General features: G+C 40.4%; 3 protein-coding genes across 3 annotated transcripts; 1 reads left to right on the top strand and 2 right to left on the bottom strand.

Annotated features, from left to right (window-relative positions):
- Positions 1-28: 28 nt before the first annotated feature.
- LOC139940869 (uncharacterized) lies at positions 29-2,188 on the bottom strand. Its single transcript, XM_071937245.1, has one exon. It carries the CDS (start codon positions 2,186-2,188, stop codon positions 29-31), a length of 2,160 nt encoding a protein of 719 aa, XP_071793346.1.
- A 42-nt stretch (positions 2,189-2,230) lies between these two features.
- On the bottom strand, positions 2,231-3,634 carry LOC139940868 (uncharacterized). The gene has a single exon (XM_071937244.1). It carries the CDS (start codon positions 3,632-3,634, stop codon positions 2,231-2,233), a length of 1,404 nt encoding a protein of 467 aa, XP_071793345.1.
- Positions 3,635-7,727: 4,093 nt separating this feature from the next.
- Positions 7,728-21,783, top strand: LOC139940590 (uncharacterized). Its single transcript, XM_071936922.1, has 11 exons — positions 7,728-7,849; positions 8,159-8,222; positions 9,473-9,583; positions 10,948-11,037; positions 12,656-12,892; positions 15,339-15,464; positions 16,634-16,723; positions 18,059-18,304; positions 20,060-20,188; positions 20,336-20,425; positions 20,524-21,783. Exons 1-11 carry the CDS (start codon positions 7,793-7,795, stop codon positions 20,889-20,891), a joined length of 1,608 nt encoding a protein of 535 aa, XP_071793023.1. The 5' UTR covers positions 7,728-7,792; the 3' UTR covers positions 20,892-21,783.
- Positions 21,784-23,176: the final 1,393 nt, after the last annotated feature.

Genomic DNA, 23,176 nt, shown 5'->3' with positions numbered 1-23,176 from the left:
AGGGTCCAAAGTAATCGCATGACGTGAATTAGAATGGTGGTGTGTATGGCGCTAGGCGTTGCTTCGGTAAATCAGCCATGATCTGTGTCTCAAGTTTATGCTCTGCCTCTCTGCAAACCACACAGCGGAATTTGATCGTCTTGGCTAGGTTGTGTGCCTTCAGGATCCAGTATCTTTGCCTTGTTTTTGCAACAGTGGTAGCAACACCAGTGTGGCCCTGTTGGTGAACACTACGCACAATCAGAATTGAAATGTGATGATCATTGGGAAGCAGTGCTGGGTGCTTTGAAGTGTAAGACATCGTAGACTCCTGCAGTCGGCCTCCAACCCTTAAGATTTCTGCATCATCTGTGAATGGACTCAATGACTTGAACTCTCCGTTGGCCCTGCGCTTGTGCAGATTTTTCTGTGCCTTGGTAATCCAGTAGTTGGCAGCATCTGTCAGCTCTTGGGGTGAGAGCGGACCCTGTTTAGACTCCTTGTTTACACAAGACTGCATCTTGGCTCGTATGTTCTGGACAAATCGACGAACGTAGGCTGTGACCCTGATTAGCTTTCTCCAGCTAGAATACTTCTTGCAGTCAACGGCTTCCTCAGTTTCGGTGGTGATGAATACAGCTTGGGTCTTGTGTCGTTCCTTATCTACCTCCATCTGGTTTACCCTCTCTGCATCTTTTGGCCAACTTTCTTCTGGGAAGCACCGGAATTCTGGACCATTTTTCCAACGCTGGGTCAATTGTTTCACAGGTATTTCACGAGAGACGTCATCTGCTACATTCAGCTCTCCTGGAACATGTCTCCATTGTGAGGGATCTGTTTGGCTCTGAATCTCGCTTACTCGGTTGGATACAAATGTTTTGAATCCTCTGGCTTGGCTTCGAATCCAAGATAGGGCAATCATACTGTCAGTCATAAACACTGCTTCCTCTACTGGTAGGCGCATTTCTTCCTTGATGGCCTGGTACAGCCTTGTACCCATAACTGCTGCTTGCAACTCCAATCGTGGGATGGTGAGCCTCTTCAGGGGTGCTACTCTAGACTTGGCTGCAATGAATCTGACATCATAGGTGCCATCATTAATCTGCCATCGGATGTAGGCACAGGCTCCGAAAGCTTCCTCTGAAGCATCGCAGAAGATACACAGCAAGGGCACACCAACACCATTCGACGGAGTAAGACATCTTTCAAAACTGATCTCATTCAACTCTTTCATCTCTTCGAATAGTTGAATCCAACTGTCATGATCTGCCTTGGGTATTTCTTGGTCCCAGTCCAGACCCTGTTGCCATAGATGTTGCATTCCAATCTTGGTACGGATGAGAAAGGCTGCAGCGAATCCAATCGGGTCAAAGATTTGTGCAATCTGGCTCAGAATTTGACGCTTTGTTAACTTTCTCTGCATCAGTTCTCGATCATCGGTGGACAAATTCTTGTCCAAGTCCAAGTTGACCTTGTAGTGGAATTCGTCAGTTTTGCGGTTCCATACTGTTCCCAGCACTTTCTCATCAGTTGTGGTGTCCAGGAACTTCATTCTCTCCTCTTCCTTGTCACTGGTATTGTTTTCTTCCAGAGCTTCATTAGATAGCCAGCCCTTTACTCGGAATCCCCCTTCAGCTAACACCTCATCTATCTCACTTGTCAGCTTCTTGGCCTCATTCACAGTGTGGACGGAATCGCATATGTCGTCCATGTAGGTGTTCTCCTTTAAGACTTGTGCTGCATTTGGAAATTGTTTCTCGGCAGCCTCATCTGTTTTCTTCAGGGCGATCTGAGCCATGGCTGGAGCGGGCTTATCCCCGAACGTCAGAACTGTCTTGACGTAAGTATTAGGTGTACGGTCAGTATTCAGGTCTCTCCACAAGAAGCGATGAACATGCTGATCACGTTCTGGAATCAGAATTTGGTGGTACATCTTTGAGATGTCTGCAATGACTGCCACTTCATTTTCACAGAACTTCATGATGACTCCAAATAAATTGTTAAGAAGGTCAGGCCCCTTGTACCAGTAGTCGTTCAGACATTGCCCGTGGTAGGTTGCTGAAGAATTGAAGACAATTCGGAGAGGTGTGCTTTTACTTTCTGGCCTCAAAACTCCATGATGAGAGATGTAGTGTACGGGACCTTTGTATGACTTCAGTTCAGCTTCAGACAGCTTCCGGGCAAACTTCTTTTCCACCATTTCCTTCATCTGGGCATCATAGGCTTCTGCATGACTTGTGTTTTTTGCAAGTCAGCGTTCTGTTGAATAGAGCCTCTTCTCTATCTGGATCTTGTTATCTGGTAACTGGTTTGGATCCCTTTTCCAAGGATAAGGGACGGTCCATCGGTTTCCATTTCGGGTACAGGATTCTTCTATTATTTTGGCTTCCTTTAGTTCTGCTGGGCTGAGCTTTTCTGGTTCACATGTGCAGGACTTCACGGCTACTCCCATAGCTTCAGTTTTCCAGAAATCTGTCATATATACTGGTGTTGAGAACTTTACATGGAGAACTCGGCTTGTCTTGGTCTTGTTCCCAGGGCCGGTTCCAAAAATCACCCAACCAAGTGGTGATTGGCGGGCAATCAGATTCTGGGCTTCATGGGTTTCACCAGCATGTATGCTTGCATGATCAATGCCAATGAGTAGGTCTACTGGGCCGCTACCTCGATGGAGACTGCTTGGATGTAGTTTGAACAGTTTGGCCATTTCTGATAGGTCAACTTCAGCAACATCGTCGCTTATGCAGGGGATACCAATGGCAGTAACAGTGTAAGTTGGACCTTTGTACTTCGGACGAAGACGGACCTCATAGCCTTTTGTTTGAAGCTCTTCTTCTTCTCCTCCCACTTTGGTGATGGTAGTAATTACATCCTTTCCTTTGAGCTTCAAGTTTTCGGCAAGGGACTTTCTGATCAATATAATCTGTGCCCCGGAGTCAAGAAGGATATTTGCTGGTTGAGTAATCTGGGTTCCCATGATCTGCACTTGTAGGACTGGTAGCAATACCTCTGCTCGGGTTGTACTTACTGCAACACTGACTGAACCGGTGGCTTGCTGGGGAGTAAAATGCAGTAATTGATGGTGATAGTGTTTACATTGGAGTCCGTTCATCATCTCTGTGCATTGTCGTCTTCTCGAACAGGTAGACACGTTGTGGCCTTTTCCTGCCTTTTTGAGGCAGCTGAAGCAGACATGGTTCTCTTTAACCATCTTAAATCGGTTGGCTGGACTCATTCCCTTGAACTTGTCACACTGGTCTGTCCAGTGGCTGGAAGTGTGACAAACCCAGCACTTGTCACGGAAAGGCATTGATGCCGGGTCTTTCTGCTGAATCTGAATGTGATTGATGCTTGATCGGGGACTTTGACTTACACATCGTACTGGTGCCGTTGCTCTCATCCTCGATTTCATTTCCGATGACATCCAGTCTAGCAGTCCTTGTAGCGTCGCCATTTCTTTATCCCTTTCCAAGTGTCTGGACCCCACCTTACGGTCGTCAGCGTTCATTTTCTGCTCAATGACTGCTAGCATATGATTGTTATCCATGTCGTTTCGGCGCCCCACCTCCTTTAATGTGTTATAGCTCCTTCTCACAAGATGAACTAACTCACGGAATCTGGCATCTTCCCCGTCTCGGAGTGGCTTGAACTTCATGATATCTTGGGTGACGGTGTCAGTAATGAATCGTGGATCACCATATATTGTATCGAGATACTCCCAGGCTGCATCGTATCGGACCCAATTCCCTTAATCAGCTCCAACGGCTTTCCTTGTAGGCATGTACGCAACAGAGTGATGGCATCCCTCTTACCATACCTCTTATCAACCATATGTTTGAAGTCATCTTTAAAGATGGCGTATTCTCTGACATCCCCTGTGTACTTGGGCATCTTTGGCTTTTCCATTTTAAACCCACAGAATTTGTCGACATCATGGACTGCTGTATTCACTTTCTTCTGCTCTTCTTTCTGATCACTTGCTTCATTTTTACTGATATGGCTATCGGATTCTGTTATTTGCTTGGCACTGGAAGTTGTACTGGTTTGCTCTGCACTGGATATTTGCTCGGTACTTGAACTGTACTGGTCATCACTGGAACTCGTTTTCTCTGCACTGGCACTGGCTTCTTCCTTCGGGTTTGACTCTTTCTCTGTAGGTGTTGGAGTAAGATGATCTTTTGCCTCACACTGTAAAGCTATGAACATTTGTTGGCATTCTTCTAACCACTCCTCTTCGGTAGTAAATTCATCGTCATCCAATATCTGCTCGGTATAAGCCTCATGCTTTTGAACTAGACTGTCATACACCAGTTCAAACTTTTCAAGCTGACTTGAAACTTCATCGGTTGCCCTGTTGCCTTCGATCATCAAGCGTAGGGCTTTTCCCTGTCTTGTGAGTGCCGCCTTGGCATTCCTTCTTTTGACCTTTAACTCTTTTACTGTTGAGTCGGTCATTCTGATACAGGTGCAGTACTCCCTTCTGATCCCGGGTTAGCAGAATAGAATTCGAATGTTGTGGCTCATCAAAGAGTAAGGCATTTAGTTGTGACACGGACTAGAGATCTTGCATTCGTATTTTAATGTAATTCGAACTGTAAATAAACATACAGAAAAGAGATCCTTAATACATGTGATCCTTAATAAAAAATGAACTTGTCAGTAAGAAAGTGGTTCTTAAAACTCCTTAGTTTCTCATAATAATCCAGTAGATACTTGGGATACATATTAATCTTTCCTTAGTTCTGAGTAATGTCAATCAATAATAAACAATCCCTAATTTCTCATATCTGGTCTGAACCTAGCAAAAGCTGGGAAACTTCTTATCCGTTAATGTACTCAATCTGCATGTAAACAAGTTGCATGTCCCTTTAATTTCAACATTAAAACCAGTAAATTATGTCTGCTCTAATAAGGGCTTATATCATCGTAAGTCACAACTGAAAAGGTACTCACTTCTTTGGCAAGACTCTAGTAACACCAGGTGTCAATAATCTCTGAAGAAAAACACTGATAACTGCTGTTTTGATTACAAACTTTTCGGCTGAAAACTGTTACAGTAAAACATGGTCAAACATGCGGATAGTGTACGGGGCATCGTGTCGTGCGATGTGGTTAACACACATTTTACGCACAGTGTAGTATAAGGGTGGGTTTTCATACAGGGGCGGGTTTTTTTCCGGAGTGAATAATTCGACTGCCTTGAACAAGGCTAGAATCATTCTTGCAGCAGTCTTTTGAACATTATGAAGCCTTCTTTCCAGGTTCAATTGTGAAAAATTCATACGCATTTGTGAAAGACGATTACGCAGTGCGCTTCCTTTTACGCACTGCGGACTTTAAAAACGGGTCCGCGCGGTGCGTACGCAGTGAATGCGCAGCGAGTATGAACCGGCCTCTAGTAGTACGAGTGCGGATGACTTGCGCATAGTAGTCGTACGGTGTGCGTTGAGCACTGTGATGGTGTATACGGTTGGGTCGTGCGGTGTGAATACACACAGTGAGCACAGTGTATACGGGTGGGTTTACAGCGGTGTCTTCTTTCAGAGTGAATAATGCGACTGCCTTGAGCAAGGCTAGATTGATTCATAATATACGCAAATTTGATGTCAACAGTCCGCATCTTATCAACCTATAGACGATGTGACCTCTGACGTCACACGAAAACCATAACATGACCTTTGTGTTTTGGCAGCCAGCTAGAAAGTGTACGCAATCTTACTGTGGCTACGCAACTAGCGTGCTTTCGAAAGACCACGGTAGGGACACAGGACGGGACAGAGCATAACACAGTAATCTGTATTCTCACGCTTGAGTGCTCCCGTCCTGTATGTTGTGGACCGCATGGTGATATAGAATTGATTCAAGTCCCAGTCCCCATGAGGTTCCTTTTATTTACAGTCTCATCGCCTAAAAATTATACAACTTTTGCGAGGTTGGCATCCCCCAACCTAGCCCCCTGTGCCTGGCCATTCTCGGGACCACAATAGCTACATTTTGAAGTCGGATATTATTTTTTAGGATCTCTCGCACGAGAACGGGGCTTGAATCGAGTCTATCACAAGGCTCCCCCACCATACAACGTGTACAAACGACATCACTCCGTTGTCGTACAGACCGGACGTTGTTTCACCAAATTAGCGTTCCGAAACTCTACACGACGGAGTCTACTTCAGTTTGGCGCATGCGTCGATCGATTTTCCTGCTTCCTACACTGATCTCTATTATAAACAATCAGTAATCCCTTATAGCTTATTTTTTCCCCCAGGAAAGATAAGGCCACTTGGACGGGTTGTACATGTAGGCGCGGTGGCAACCATGGTGCAACCAACCAAGCGTGTCGAGAGTACCCTCTACTATACACGTGTGTAATTGTATTGCATCTCCATGCGAGCTCCATGTAACATGTAGCGTCCTCCGTCTTGGGGACGGGGAGCTACTTATAAGCATAGAGCAAGGCTTGCTCAATGTTATAAGGTACACATGTACGTTGTTATTGTTGTTTAGGTGCTTGACGCTAAGTAGCCTCATCTTCCCTGGGAAAAAAAAAAAAACACGCTTAGAATTTGTTCACCGTCCTGTGTCCCTACCGTGGTCTTTCGAAAGCACGCTACTCTTTGCCTGGCGAAACATGTGTTTTGTCAACAGAGGACGGTTTGAATGTAAACATAGGTCATATCGTCTATATTATTGGATACCTAATTCTCAAAGAAACATCTTTAAACAGCTACTTGAGCGGAATGTTTTAACGGAGATGCTATTTTGACTTGTCTATGATGCGTATGTTCACCATAAAAATGTACTTTTGATATGTGTACACTTCTGAATTTTTCGTAATTTAAAATAAAAATCAGCCCCCTACCTCAAGGTTTTGAAAAAACTAAAAACACTTCTGCCGTTGACGGCGCGCGTCAAAATGACAATGCTTTGACATATCAATATATTAATTTAAAAACATTTTTAATGAAATTCAGCAAAGTTCACGGCTTGACATTTTCGATTTCACAAAACTCCTCCTAACGTAGGGCAACTTTTGTATTGTTTTTTTCCCACAGGGCGGGAACGGAGGGGAAAATGGTCGCCTATAAACACTGACTGCATTTATAATGTTATTCAACCGTGTTTAGGCATAATGATCAAAACGCAGAACCCATAAAATATCAATCCATGGCGTCACTATTTCTTATAACACCTGTTCCCTATCAATAATTGAGAAATAATATAATTAACAAAATAACATTATGATAATTACACCATTGCTTATTAATCAAAATAACTATTAGAAAAAATTACTCTGTATAACGAGAAAATGGAAAGCTGTTACAGTATAAAAAAATTGAAAAGTAGATTTTGAGAAAGAGGTAATTTCTTACTCAATATTAAAGCGGAAGTCTTTTCATAATTTCTCAGACATTTGTAAGTTACCAAGAGTGATTTTCTTTTTCTTTCATTATTCTCTTGCAACTTCGATGACCAATTGAGTACCCATTTTCACACATTATGTTACGTAATGCGGATGTTTGGATACACAAAGTGAGCAAACTGAACTTGGCAAATTACCAGCCGTGTCGAGTGCTTTAAAGTGCGCTTAGTGCGTTATTTTAAGAGCTGTCCAGTTTGACAAAACAGATGGGGTTTGTTTTAATGTGTCAAATGAAAAGACCTTGAAAGCATGCGTCGTTTACCTTTAATTTAAGTTAATCAATATTTTTTGGCCAGGGTTTTTATAATAAAAAGCAACTGAGAGAGAACTTTAAATCAATTGGTGTCTGCATCAGTGAGAAGAGAGGAACGGATGAGAAGAAATTAATGTACAATGGAGGTCTTCACCCTTGTGTTACTGTTCAGCCTCTTGACAACCAAGGGAGCAGTGGTAAGACAAACATTTATTTATGTATCTCTACTCTGACCTGTCCATGGCGTGATACTTCACTCAGAGCGTAGGAACGGGGCAATTGCCATTTTGCCCCTTTGACACATTTACATGGGTGTCACCCGGGGGGTGCAGGGGTATATATTCCCAACTGTTCCCAATCTCGGCTAAGGCTCCTTATGTGCCCTTTCCCATGTAAATTTGCATAGCTGTGCATGACAGGAATGAGTCTTTTCTTTTTAAATCGCTAGCTCACGGTAGCCCCAAAATGTCTAAAACCATTTGTTCATTTTTTTTTTATCGTTACAGGCTCAAGATGATTTGGACTGGGACGGTTTTGGAGAGGCTGATCGCAGTCTGTATGAACTCAAACGTACGTAGAAACTTTGCCTTTATAGTAAGCGAAGTGGTTCACTGACTACTTTTCACATCATGTTGAGACCCAGGTTCCATTCCCATGCCTGAACCTTGCTTCAGGTATTACAGTTCCTTTTGCAATCGTCAACAAATTAGTGACAATACAAAACATACTTTTGGTATAAAGACCACTTGAGAGTTGTTGAGCCCCTTGTGGTTTATATCGATATCTGAAAAAAAAGTCCTGGCTGCCGCTTCCCAGGTTGTATCGTAATTTGGGTGTGATCCCTGGCTACACGGCAGTTAACGGTTGTAAGGCTTCTGACTGTTACCCCGAACAAAGATATTGACAAAACAGGGACTCCGCCAACATAGGGCTAGATAGCGCCGGCACGTTAATCCGGAGGTCGTTGGTTTGAATCCCACTCTAGTCAATTCTTTGTTCAACCCAAAAAATCATTTCAAAATTTACCCAGTCAGTTTCCCTCGTGGTCTAAATTGATATTAAAAACAGTATGAGGAACGACCCTTTTAACTAGTTTTAGAGAAAGGGATATTTTTGTTACCCCCACAGGTTTGAATATGAGAAAAGCGTCAGGCTTATTGGCATGAAATCTATAACAACATACACTTTCTATGATCCAAAGATGTTTCAAACCAAACACATTTATTTTTTGGGGGGTGTGGGGGGGTCAGGAAAACGTACACTTTGTCTTTAAAACTGCAAGTGTTGTTATCAAGACTGACAAAGTCTTTCAAAGTTGAACCGTTCGATTGTTTTAATCCTTTAATAATGTACATGTACATACAACGAAATTTGGCCCTGATCATCACATGTTATTCCCTTATTGTTGTTCATATTTATTAACTTTTTGTTCATGCGTAAATGTACATCCCTCACAAAATCTACACAAGCTTCAGCAATTATATCACCACCACAAACAAATGAATGGAAAGTGTGTAAACAAATCACAAAAGTCGAAGCCGGGAATAAAGAAAGGAACCATTTCTAGAACTCACATGTTTTGGTCATGCAGGCCCAAAAGGTGTAAACAAATCACAAAACATAAATGTTGAGAAAGCCTACAGAAACACGAACATTCTTTGGATTTTGTTCAACATTCTGTAGATTTTGTTCCCTTTAAATAAAACATTCAGATACTATAGTTTGATGGTATGTTATCTGCATACGATTGAAACAAGCGTATGGTCCCAAATACCAAATGTTATGCAATCCCTTGAAATGAATTTATTTTTGTTTGACAGCATTGTCCATCATCGGATTCCATACGGAACAAAGTTCTGACTATGATAGCAACCTATATCCATCCTCAAAAGGTGTAGACGGAGACGTAAATCATGGCTTCTTCCATACAAGTGAGTATCATGTATACATATTTTATTTATTTTATTTTGCTTTAATTCTTCGGACAAAACAATAAAACAAGTACGTCAAGGGAAGGGCAAAAGTAAGAACAATACAAAAAAAAAAAAAAACACCTGACATCAAAAATAAATGTGCCCTTCCAGACCTAGCTCATAAAAAGGTAAACATTTATATACTGTACATTAAACACTGGTAAATAAAAAGCAATTTACACAAACGATATACACAATAACTATTATAACATAAAACAATAAAACTAAGGCCCATGAAGGATTTGGGTACTTTTTCAAAATGTCCACATTTCCAAACCAAACCTACTGGGCCCGAAGACAATGACAGTAGAAAACCTCCCCCGAAATACCACTCACTGAGGCGCTGCAGCCCCTGAGAAATGAGCAAAACAATTATACAGTTTTTGAGTGATATTGATAATGCGTCTGTTTAATATTTTCTTCTATTGCCAATTACTTGCCCAATCGTCTGACGACTTCGTGTGTAGTTTTTTAAATTTAACTTATCGTTATAGTTCTAGAGATCTTGTTGTATCTATCTTTTATCTTCAGAATCTTCAGAAATTATACTGCATGAAAACGCCTTGGAAGGCTTTTTAAACACACAGTTATAATGGTAAATCTCGAATGCTCACTGAGCGATAAACTCCAAACACGGAAATAGATTATTCATTTCTCATCAAATGACTTTTCAGACAAACATTTTTTAAGGGATGTTTTCTGCTATCAGTGGCGTAACCAGAGGGGGGGGGGGGGCAGGAGGGGCAGGGGGGGGGGCAGGGGGGCGGCGCCACCCCCGCTCAGAACCCGCTCAGAAAAAAAAAGAGGTGTCCTGTAAAAAGGAAGCGGGCGGGGACGCTAAACATTTCTATTTTTCTATTTTTACTTGGCCTAATATTATTATGTTTTGGGTATTTACACACCCACAAAGCCTAGTTGAGAATACCGTGTACAACTCTAAATTGGTACTTGTTGACCACAGTTGGTAATTTAATCCTTTTATACAGTCAAAAAGTTTTATCTTATACAAAATGACATGTTCTCTAAGATTTTGTTGTTTTCGCAATCTTTTGTTACATGCTGACTATAGACTGTTTTAGAACTGCATTGGTGTGTATCAACTATATATCAGTTAACATATTTAATAATAATCTTGCACTTCTTTGGCCCCCCCCCCAAATTTAATCTTTGCCCCCACTTGCCCCACCAAATGAAAATGTCTAGTTACGCCACTGTCTGCTATCATCATCATGAGAACGTGCAAGCTGTAATCTGTGATCTTAACGATTATTTTTCTTAATTTCTTTAAATTCCCAAGTGTGTTTTGCCTGTTTCTAAAATAGAGAATGATGAGCATTCGTTCTGGACAGTTCAACTCAAGGAGGAACACTGTATTGGAAAGGTCACCCTTTTCAATCGTAAAGACTGTTGCGGTAAGTATTTAAAGATCAACTCGACGAACGAAGTCGCTAAAACAATTTGGACCCTTTATGTGTTAAGATATCATTTGGCGTAAGTTTGAAGTTTTCTACGCAACAAATTTTGCTGAAATGTCATCGGTAAAACTATATAGCCCCGTTTCCCAACGAATGGAGTCCGCAATATAATTTGTTGCAGTGTTGTTTTGATTTATTTGTCAACTTCCAATACTAGTTCCTCAACTTCCAATATACTAGTTTCTCACCTTCCAGTAGGGTCAACTTCCAATACATGTCTGTCACTTCCAATACTAGTTCGTGAACTTGAAATACTAGTTTCTCAAATTCCAACACTAGTTTATTAGCTTCAAATACTAGACCGCCAACTTCCAACACTAGTTTGTCCACTTCCAATACTAGTTTCTCAACTTCCAATACTAATTACTCACTTTCCAGTAGGGTCAACTTCCAATACAAGTCTGTCACTTCCAATACTAGTTCGTCAACTTGAAATATTAGTTTCTCAATTTCCAACACTAGTTTAATAACTTCCAACACTAGTTTGTCAACTTCCAGTACTAGTTTTTCAACTTCCAATACTAGTTTCTCACTTGCCAGTAGGGTAAACTTCCAATAGGCCTATACTAGTTTCTAACCTTCTATTACTAGTTTCTAAACTTCTGATACAAGTTTGCAACCTTCCAAAATACGAAGGGGAGCTAACATCAACTGGTCACCCGAAATAACCATGTATTGTTTGTATGATTCTATCTCAAACAGTTTACGATATCTCTGTTTCAGCTTCATTAAAGGGTTATGTAATTTTTGTTGAAAAAAACACAATGTCTACAGATTTACACTAAACTTAAACAGTTTGAAGATAATGATAGAAGAAAGCTACCCTGAAAATATTACTTGCTGAAATACTATTGTTTTTTAGAAATGAGTAAAACAATATCATGAAAATAATTTTCGTCTCAGTGATCATGAGACAAAATTTTTTTAGCATGTAAAAACGTATTTTCATGACATTGTATTACTCATATCTCAGCAACCAATATTTTAAGGTACGCTTTCTACTATAATAATCTTCAAACGGTATGAGTTTAACGTAAATTTGTGGACATGGTGTTTTGTGTTAAAACAAGTATCCAAACCCTTTAAGCTCCTGCACATGCGCCACCATTTTCATACGGCCTAAGGCATCGTTCACGCATGCGCGCAATTTCGCCAGCCAATCCCACCATGTGATTAACAAGGGTGTACAAACTTTTCCAAACTCGTGAAAATGTTGTATTCAATAATGGCAACGAAAGACTATCTCGCTGAAAAGTGATGAGTGACCATGTGGAAGTTAAAAAAATCACGACCATTAATAATTTGTGTGGAGATTCATCCAGTATCCAGAAATTACCCCAGGGGTGGATTTCACAAAGGTAGTCCTAACTTAGGACTAGTCCTATCTCTTAGCATTGCCTAGGACTAGTCCTAAGTTAGGACTACCTTTGTGAAATCCACCCCAGAGGTGCTTCATCTCTTGTGCCTAAATACCCCTTTCCATTTAGGCAATGACATATTGAACACAAATTAATCAAAACGACTGAAAGTTGAACACTTGTTTTTTGTGCAACAGGTGCACGTTTAGCGAACGCCGTTGTCCGAGCTGGGGTCAGTCCATTCTACAATCTGAATCAACGATGCGGGTCACCACTGGAATCCCACTTGAACAATGGGGACGTCATTGATGTTTACTGTGACCCGCCGTTGTTGGCGAGTGAGGTCAACGTTGTTCTACCAAACAGGGATTACCTACATCTTCATGAAGTTAAGGTTGAGGAATATCCTATTCAACGATGCCACCAAATAGAAAGTACGTCAGGGAGTATTATCAGAAATTATTTCCCCACTAAATCGTAAAATACTTTAGTAGTAAAAAAGTAAACGTTTGATAATCACTCTTTTAAACTAATGACACTACTAATCTTTTCAGCGTTTGATAGTATACAGCATTTTGAGAAACATTTTACTTCGAAGAAATCTGGTTGTGAAAAAAAAAAAAAGATTCTTATGACACGACATTTTGCGTAACGCTGCAGATGTGTATTTTTTTAAGGAACTGATCAGCCTAGAAATTGCAGGTTCAAATCCTTTGATCTTGTCATGTGTCTATCGCTTACACCATTATTACTAAAATGTAATTAAGTTAGCGATTATGCTACACTACATGTATAAAAAAAGTTAATCCCGATAATTAAAGTAGGCCTACGCATCAACTATCGTGACTCATTTTCTATTAAAGAGAGTGGACACTATTGGTAGTTACTCAAAATAATCATAAGCAAAAAACCTTTCTTGGTGACGAGTAATGGGGAGAGGTTGATGGTATAAAACATTGTGAGAAACGGCTCCCTCTGAAGTGCCATAGTTTTCGAGAAAGAAGCCATTTTCAACGAATTTGATTTCGAGACCTCAGATTTAGAACTTGAGGTCTCAAAATCAACCATCTAATAAACGCACACAACTTAGTATGACTAGGGTGTTTTCTTCTTTCATTACTATCTCGCAACTTTGATGACCGATTGAGCTCAAATTCTCACAGGTTAGTTATTTTATGCATATGTTGAGATACACCAACTGTGAAGGCTATTCTTTGACAACTAACAATAGTATTCACTGCCTTTAACCAAAGAGCTAATTAGTTTGCACACAAAGGCATCTCACAGCTGTCGCCAACAAAACACTCTTTGGTTTAACGTTCAAGCCCATTTGGTTCCAAAGAGTTTGTCTTTCATTGTATATAATCCATAATCTAAAGTTCACGAATACAAAAGAGCCTTTATGCATTAACCTTCATCCTTTTGTAGTTAGATGTAACGCTACTAAAAATAACATTCATGACAGGAATCAACGTCACCCATTGATCACAGAGAGTTGAATAATCAGAATTACGTCAAACGAAAACATCCATAATTTTTCAATCAATGTGAATTTATGAGAACAAAAGGAAAAACAGATAACGCACGCTCTAACAGTATTCAGATTAATTAAATAATGAAGTGTGGGTGTACAAGCATCGTAAAACAGTAAATTGGGATATAACTAGAATATGTTTTGAAGCCATTGGACCCTTTCGGTACAGAAAAAAAAGAAGGTCACAGATTTACAAATAACTTACAGGGTTTACAGAAGGTAGTGGTTAAAGACTTCCCATGAAATATTATTCCATGAAATGCTTTGCTTTTTGAGGAAACAGTAAAACAATATCAATTCTCGTTAGCGAGAATTACGGATTTTTAAACACATGTCACGACACGGCGAAACGCGCGGATACACGGATGGGTTTTCCCCGTTATTTTCTCCAGACTCCGATAATCGATTTAGCCTAAATTTTCACAGGTTTGTTATTTGATATAGAAGTTGTGATACACGAAGTGTGGGCCTTGGACAATAGTGTTTACCGAAAGGGTCCAATGGCTTTAATGAAGAAAAAGCAAAACAATAAGCTGTGTATTTACCTCTCAAACCAAATTTACCTCTAAACCGAAATAATTAACCTCTACACTCAATTATTTCTTAAACCCGATTTTACCTCAAAACCCAAGTTTACCCCAAAACCAAAATTTACATCTGAACCCAATTAATCTCTAAACCTCAAGTTTATCTCCACCCCAAATTTACCTCCATCCCAAATTTACCTCGAAACCATCAAGCTAATTAAGATCTTATTATATAGCTCTTCGCTCTAAACCCAAGTGAACCTATTAAAGACATTGAAAACAAAATTCACAGATTTACAAATAACTTACAGGGATTACAGAAGGTAAATGTGAAAGACTTCTCTAGAAATATTGTTCTATGAAATGCTTTACTTTTTGAGAAAACTCAATTCTCAATTCTCGATGTCGAGATTTACGGATATATTTTAAACACATGTCATGACACGGCGAAACGTATGGAAACAAGGGTGGGTTTTCCCGTTATTTTCTCCAGACTCCGATGATTGATTGAGTCTGAATTTTCACAGGTTTGTAATTTTATTTATACATAAATTGTGATACACGAAGTGTAGGCCTTGGGCAGTACTTTTTACCGAAAGTGTCCAATGGCTTTAAACCCAAATTTACCTCCAAACCCAAATTTACCTCCTCAACATGATTTACCCCAAAACACAAATATTAACCTCGAACCCCAAACTATTACCTCTTTACCCAAATCGACCTATTTCTCAAATTAACTTCGGAACCCGAAGTTACACCCAAACCCAAGTTTACTTCTAACACAAATTTACCTCGTTCTCATATTTACCTCTAACCCAGGGAGAATCTCCATTCTGAGTTCCCCGACCGAACAAAGCTCCGGATACGATGATACGAGGTTCCCATCGGAGAGGGCCGCCGATGGTTTTATTGGCAAGTTTGTAGACTCAGGTTTCAGTCACACCGGTAAGTCATTCTGCTGGACGGTAAACAACCTCTAGACGATCTGACCTATGTTTACATTCAAACCGCCCTCTGTTGACAAAACACTCTATAGGTCATGTTTCGCCGGGCACTGAGTTGCGCAGTCACAGTAAGATTGCGTACACTTTCTAGCTGGCTGCCAAAACACAAAGGTTTTGCCCGGCGGTATGCGCGCGAATCATGTTATGGTTTTCGTGTTACGTCAGAGGTCACATCGTCTATATTAGGGTGCCTCATTATATACCCACTTTCACTTGGAGACAATAACAGGTTCATTTTTTAAAGACACTGGACACTATTGGTAATTACTCAAAATAATTGTTAGCATTACAACTTTCTTGGTAACATTAACAAGTCATGAGGAGAGGTTGATAGTATAACACATTGTGAGAAACGGCACCTTCTGAAGTAACGTAGTTTTCAAGAAAAAAGTAATTTTCCGCCAGAATATTCGAATTTGATTTCAAAACCTCAGAATATTAGACTTTGAGCTCCCGAAGTTAACATCTGAAAGCATACAACTTTGGGTGACAAGGATACTTTTTCTTCAAAAGTTTCTCGCAACTTCGAAAATTTTTCACAGGTTCATTATGTTGTTTAGATGTTTAGTTGCACCAAGCACAACATTTACCAACGGTGTCCAGTGTCTGAAACAAGTTAGCCATAAATGTTCACTCTTTTGTCGTAATATATAGAAACTTTTCTTAAGGTTGTTTTCAAAATGTTAAAATTATACTGTTTTTCTTAGTAAAATAAAAGTGGAAAGGACAGATTTGTTTCTCCTTTGATGCTCAACTTGCTCCAAGCTCAAACCTAGCGAAAAAGAGTTTGTGAAAAATTTGTTTATCTCTTAAAGGAACACGTTGCCTTAGATTATCTTCAAATCAGTCCTTCATTATTATATTCATCGATATTTGTTTTCTAGTGTATATGCTTAAATTGTTATTGTCTACATGAAAATGAATGTTCATTGAATTGAATTGAATTGAACCTCCCTGAATCAGGGTAGTGGAGACAGACCTCGGATAACTAAGTGACGTCACAAAAGATTAAGACGGGTAGTGTGTGTCTTTCAAACTTTTATAGAGTAGGGTTTTAGTGGAAAATATTCCCTCAGTTTTCCGTTCAAAATATCAATATTTCCTTTGCAGGTCATGACTTTGATCCATGGTGGAGAGTAGATCTTATAGACACGCACTGCATCAGTAAAGTGGTTTTGTTCAACCGTTATGATTGCTGCAGTAAGTATAGGGTTTCCATGTCAGTTATGACAGATAGAAGCCTAATTCACAATCATGCATTCTTGTAAATTGCTATTCAATTTATTTCGGCAAGCCGCATGCAGTGTGTATGTTAAATGAATTTAGGTGAAAGGTGATTATGGACTTTGACAGTAAGCTAAAGGCAGATCTCCTGCCTAATTCACCAGCCTTGACGTGTGACGTCAGATGTCCAGGTTAGCAATGAGACCAATAGAGCATGCTATCCCCCAAGACACTGGACATTATTGGTAATTGTCAAAGACCAGCCTGCACACTTGCTGTATCTCAAAATATGCATAAAATAACAAACCTGTGGAAATTTGAGCTCAATTGGTCGTCGAAGTTGCGAGATAATAATGAAAGAGAAAAACACCCTTGTCAAACGAAGTTCTGTGCGTTCAGATGCTTGATTTCGAGACCTCAAGTTCTAAATCTGAGGTCTCGAAATCAAATTCCTCTATTATTATCTCGCAACCTCTTTGACAATTACCAATAATGTCCAGTAATAAAGTCACCTGGAAGTGGGTTTTTTTCAAAATAAAGCTTTTGTCACTAATATATGTGTTTTAATGAGTGGAATGTGAATAAACAGTTAACTAAGGTTTTAAAAAATCAGTTCTTATGTTATTTACAAATTTAAGAATAGACCCCGACCCGAGAGGGCGCTGGCTGTGACGTCCATCGAGGCAGACTTTGCCTGTAATGCGTATTGTAAACACAATTGCAAAGTACATGTACGGACCAAGTCGTGAGTTTGTACGTTTCAACAACAAAAAATTGTTTTTTTTCCGGCAATGCCGACCAGGTGCATTGCTGCTGAATGCAGAAAAACACTTTTTGAAATGTACCAACTCACGACTTAGACGTACATTTACTTTGCACGTGTGTTTACTATACGCATTGCAGGCAAAGTCTGCCTCGATTGACGTCACAAAAGGGGTAGGCGGAGTCAGCCCCCCAAACAACTTTATATATTTTTTAAACATATAAATCGTGACAAACAATTACTTAAAGAATTGTTTTATTGTTCGTAAGCATATACTCTTATGTTTGAAAAAAAAAAAATTATATTTCCAGTATCTTTAAGAGCATGTATACAGAGACCAAGGCAATGTCCTCACAGCGACTGCAACACAAACTAAATTATTTTATAATCACTACATTCTGGAGACCGAGATCCAAACAAGGAAGGAACACAAACAGGGACTCATAGGGGAATTCTGAATACTGTTTCAACAGGGATGCAAAACATTGAATGTGTGCGTGTGACCGAAACAAGATTTTGATATTGTATTTTTACATTTATTTCATTAGGCGCACGTTTATCGAATGCTGTTGTGAGAGCAGGAACAAGTAAAGACATACACACAAATTCCCGATGCGGATCAGCAATCACCGCTGAACAAGCCAAGATTAGAGGCGGAGTTCTGGCCGTCTACTGTGGACCACCGTTGAGTGCGCGTTACGTCAGTGTTAACATACCAGGCAGAAACGAATATTTGCAACTACGTGAAGTAGAGATCTACGAACTTGACGTCAACCAGTGTGAAAGTGACGAACGTTAGTATAATCAGTTTTATAACACACCACTTGCTTATTCTGTATTCTGGTTGGCTGAAACACGGTCACGTGGGATGAACTCATATAGTCTAGTGATGGCGCGCACGTGTTTTGCGGGAACTAGTTCCCAAGCGGGCACTAGTCTTTGGAAATAGTGCCCGGTTACAGCGCCTTCTCTTGACTTGAACCGTGAACAGCAACTACAACACTTCCTTTCTTTTTCAGGATTTCGGTTCTTAATTCCATTTCAGACCGAGCTGTGTTATAAAACACACATTGACTGGCATAATTCGGTAACCAGTGTACATCTATTCCCCTCGGGCCTGTGAGTGACCAGAAGAGGGGGCCTATTTTTATCGGCCTTCGGCCTCGGGAAATCGGTCGCACTTCTGGTCACTCAAGTCCCTCGTGGGAATAGACGTACAGTAGTTACCTCATTACCAGTAAATATCTGTATAATAATGTGACGGTCATATGAATTGTACCCCAACTATTATTTTTATTGCATTTTTTTTTATTATGTAACATTTAATTATTCATGAGGAGCGCCCTCTCTTGAGATGCATTTCAATTTCGCGCGCTTCCACAACCCTCATACTGATTTCCAGCGAAAACCTTGCAACACATATTTATTCGTCTGTTACAGGAATAAAATGGTCACTGTGCACCGAGTGTAAAGAAACAAACTGCCGTAGCCTCTATCCTTATCCGATGATTTAATTTTTTGAGAGGGTCACAATAATATACATGATGATCATCAGCAGGGTGTGGGTACGGATCTATGTCGTGTCGTGACACTCGCTACATAAACTTGGGGAGGTAGTGCTTTCTGTTCTACCGGCCCGGCTTCGAATTGATGATACCCAAGCCTACATTCGTATGGACTGTAAAAGGGGTAACCCTGTTTCAGCCCTAGGAGTAGGTGGCAATGGCCTCTGGAAAAAACAATTGTAGCTCACACCTTGAAATTGCCTTCAGGCCTTGTGTGTCAGGCGACTTGCATAAAACAAACAAAAACAAAACATCGTGGAGGGTAAACACAAATAACAATAATCAACCTTCACACCATGGCAGCAAAGTTAGTTTGATGTTTGACACGTCCAACAAACCTACTTAAATGTCAAGTGACAAACACCGAAATAGCAACATTCATAGTTCGCTGTACAAATCTCAGTGATTCACTGAGATTTGTACAGCGAAAATCAACGTTGCTATATCGATATTGGACATAGCACATTCAAGTAGGTTTGTCAACGTTGCTATATCGATATTGGACATAGCACATTCAGATCGGTTTGTCAACGTTGCTATATCGATATTGGACATAGCACATTCAAGTAGGTTTGTCAACGTTGCTATATCGGTATTGGAAATAGCACATTCAAGTAGGTTTCTACCCAGTAATTGTACATCGATTGTGGACACTGCACAAACCTATGTAAATGTCAAAATGCCCAATTTCAAAGTAGCTTTAAGGCCCAGTCCCACTGCAGCGATAACGAGAACATTAACGATAACGACGCCAAGAGAACGCATTTTATTGGTTGAATGGGCGTGTGCGTAATCTGCGTGGAGCAATTCAACCAATAAAACGCGTTCTCTTTGCGTCGTGATCGTTATCGTTCTCGTTATCGCTGCAGTGGGACCGTTATCACATCTACTTGGTAAGCTGCTAAACTTAGTGGAGTTTGAATGCCAAGCAATTCTGACAACAAAGTCACAATACACTAAATATATTTTTTGGTTTCTGAACAGGCGATTTGTCTATAATCGGTAAGCCGACGGAGCAAAGTTCTTACTATGACAACAGGTACTCGCCAGATAAAGCTGCAGACGGAAACCTGGACACTAAGCTGTCACCAGGATTTATCTGTACACACACAAGTAAGTCGACAAATCGTAACTTCTTTGTGGATACAACATGTCATGTTAATTTGTGCAAAATACCTAGATGAGGTTAGAATAGCATGTACTGATGTAATTTGTTAACTCTGGTTTTAATGTTTTGTTGTTATTTTGTGTACTAAACAGAGATAGAGATTGATCCATGGTGGATAGTAGACCTTGAAGATGAACACTGCATCAGTAAAGTTGTCCTTCTCAATCGTGGGGATTGTTGTAGTAAGTACTCAACACAACTGCTTTATTGAAATAATGGGTTACTTTTGTTTCATTAATGAAAACAAATTCTCTGTTATTTTGTTCATCTCTATCACTAGGTGAGCGTTTGACGAATGCTGTTGTTCGCGCGGGTACCAGTCGCAACATTCAAAGCAATCCCCAGTGCGGAGATGTAGTCAGTCCTGCCATGGCAACTCCACCCGGAGGCACAATTGAGTTGGTATGTGACCCACCGTTGGTGGCGCGTTACATTAGCGTCGACATCCCCTCTGATAAGCGTTCGTTTCTACAGCTGTGTGAGGTGACAGTAAAGGAGTTCATCGGAGAAGACGCGTGTCGAGAACCTGAACCGGTAGTCATAAAGGCACCCGAACCAGAAGAACCTGTCGAAGACCAGGAGCAAAAGAAGGTTATTGGTGGTGAAGTCAAGATTCTAGAGGATGTCCCAGATGACATGGGTCCCTAAGCTTCAATCTAAGCTAACACCTGACAAAAGAACCACTACTTATAGCGTTTGAATTGTCTCGTGTTTAAGCACAACCTAAACAAGGTTTTTGATTCGAGGTTCTGAAATTGTATGTTTTAATTCACTATATCCAAGTAGCGCAATACAAAACAGGTTTGGTATCTGTAGTAGTGTGCGTTGTTTAATCCATTGCACGTACAGTAGATACAGATATCAAATTATAACACTGAAATTCTTATATAGTTATCATAGTATTCATTATGGTGCGTCGGAAGCCTGTCTTAAAAAAAACATCATCCAAAAAGTAGTTTAAAGGCAGTGGACACTATTGGTAATTACTCACAATAATTATTAGCATTAAACCTTCTTGGTAACGAGTAATGGGGAGCTGTTGATAGTATAAAACATTGTAAGAAACTGATCCTTCTGAAGTAACGTAGTTTTCCTAAAAGAAGTATGTTTCCACGACTTTTAATTTCGAGACCTCAGATTTAGAATTTGAGGTCTCAACATCAAGCATCTGAAATCACACAATTTCGTGTGACAACACAAGGGTGTTTTTCTGTCATTATTATCTCGCAACTTCGATGACCGATTACGCTCAAATGTTCACAGGTTTGTTATTTTGTGCACATGTTGAGATACAGCAAGTGAGAAGACGTGGTCTTTGACAATTACCAATGGTGTCCAGTGTTCTCAACATTGCTCAAGCCGCATTGTTCCATTGACCTGAACTGTAACACAAATCAGGCAGTAGCTTCATGTGCTCAAATATCATTCAGTGTACCTTTAACGTTTTAGTTATACCGTACAGTACAGCAGCAGATGGGAGGTGGAAAATATTTTTTTCCTTAAAAACAACAAGAAAAAAAGATGGATGAAATATAACAAGCATTTTCAAAATGATAAAAACTGTTACCATTGATGGTTAGAGTTTTACCTAGATTACCTTAGGTCAAATCTGCAATGTCTCTTTAGGAGATTTTCGTTCTCAATATACATACCCCGACTGTGTGCGGAACTCCGTTCTTGTTTCATCAAAAATTCAATTCCCCCAATATGTGGCCACTATAGTAGATCGTCACGTAGCCAATGGCTTCGCATTAAAGTTGAGATTCAATGGTAACCAAATATCCTAACACAGTTCGTCGATATCCTAATACGGTACTCCTGCCAATGGTCTGATATAATACTATCCATTTTTCTCAGTAGATGCGGTATCTCCCTTTTGTAGAATATTGTAACGGTAACGTTAGGCCGGATCCGAACTGGCGGCAACGGCAGCGGCTACGGCTGGATCACCGCGTCATCATGCATTGAAGTATAGGGCACTCTTAGCAACACCCCTGGCAACGGTCGTAGCCGCATCCGTAGCCACCAACTCGGAAACGGCCTTATAAAGGAAACAAATATTACCCGATACAGCATGCGGCAACTTCCTATAGTATAGACAATGTGACCTCTGACGTCACACGAAAACCATAACATGATTCGCGCGCATACCGCCGGTCAAAACCTTTGTGTTTTGGCAGCCAGCTAGAAAGTGTATGCAATCTTACCACGACTAAAGTGTCGTTTTGCTCGGCGAAACATGACGTATACAGTGTTTTTTCAACAGAGGGCGGTTTGAACGTAAACATAGGTCACATGGTCTATATTATTTCAAATAGTTGACCCAGGTACAATAGCCAGTTGCATAACATTATTAAAGTTAGTTGTAGCAAAACATGTGGTGTCACAGTAAAATTTATTTTGTGTTTTATAAGCAGCCTCGTAGGTGTATACCAGTATACAAATATTGACTGCTTCGAGTGCTATGGTTAAAACTATGACTCCCGAGGTGATCCCCGGAGCGTTCTATTTTCCCGAGGCTTCGCCTCGGGAAAATAGAACGCTCCGGGGATCACCGAGGGAGTCATAGTTTTTAACCATTGCACGAGTAAAAGCAGTCAATATTTGTTTTATAACACCCCAAACATTTCTAAATACTGTACTATTATTATTAAGTTACAGACCTGAATGCTACAATCCACGGACGACGCGAATACAGATTGCAAACACTTTTATTTACTGTGTTGCATGTAGTGTCGTGCAATCCGAAATGGTTACAGACTATTAATTTATCATCCTCGTACACGCAACGGACGTCTGGGTACTGCACGCCGTGTGCTAGTCTGTCGGACTAGCGCACGGCGCCGTGTGCTAGTCTTCGGACTAGCGCATGGCAAACCGACGCACTATCACACGGCCGTCGTCTAGCAAAACTAAGACATGTCATGTGACGC

This window comes from Asterias amurensis, chromosome 8 (assembly GCF_032118995.1).
Source record: "Asterias amurensis chromosome 8, ASM3211899v1".
In the NCBI taxonomy this organism is placed as follows: domain Eukaryota; kingdom Metazoa; phylum Echinodermata; class Asteroidea; order Forcipulatida; family Asteriidae; genus Asterias; species Asterias amurensis.
The sequence above is the reverse complement of the archived record's forward strand: the minus strand, read 5'-3'. Positions and strand labels throughout refer to the sequence as shown.

Coding starts and splice junctions, on each gene's coding strand:
- LOC139940590 (XM_071936922.1), top strand. CDS start 7,793: ATGGAGGTCTTCACCCTTGTGTTACTGTTCAGCCTCTTGACAACCAAG. Junction 9,584..10,947: donor TCATGGCTTCTTCCATACAA/GTGAGTATCATG, acceptor TTTCTAAAATAG/AGAATGATGAGCATTCGTTC. Junction 16,724..18,058: donor CAACCGTTATGATTGCTGCA/GTAAGTATAGGG, acceptor TTATTTCATTAG/GCGCACGTTTATCGAATGCT.
- LOC139940868 (XM_071937244.1), bottom strand. CDS start 3,634: ATGAAGTTCAAGCCACTCCGAGACGGGGAAGATGCCAGATTCCGTGAG.
- LOC139940869 (XM_071937245.1), bottom strand. CDS start 2,188: ATGAAGGAAATGGTGGAAAAGAAGTTTGCCCGGAAGCTGTCTGAAGCT.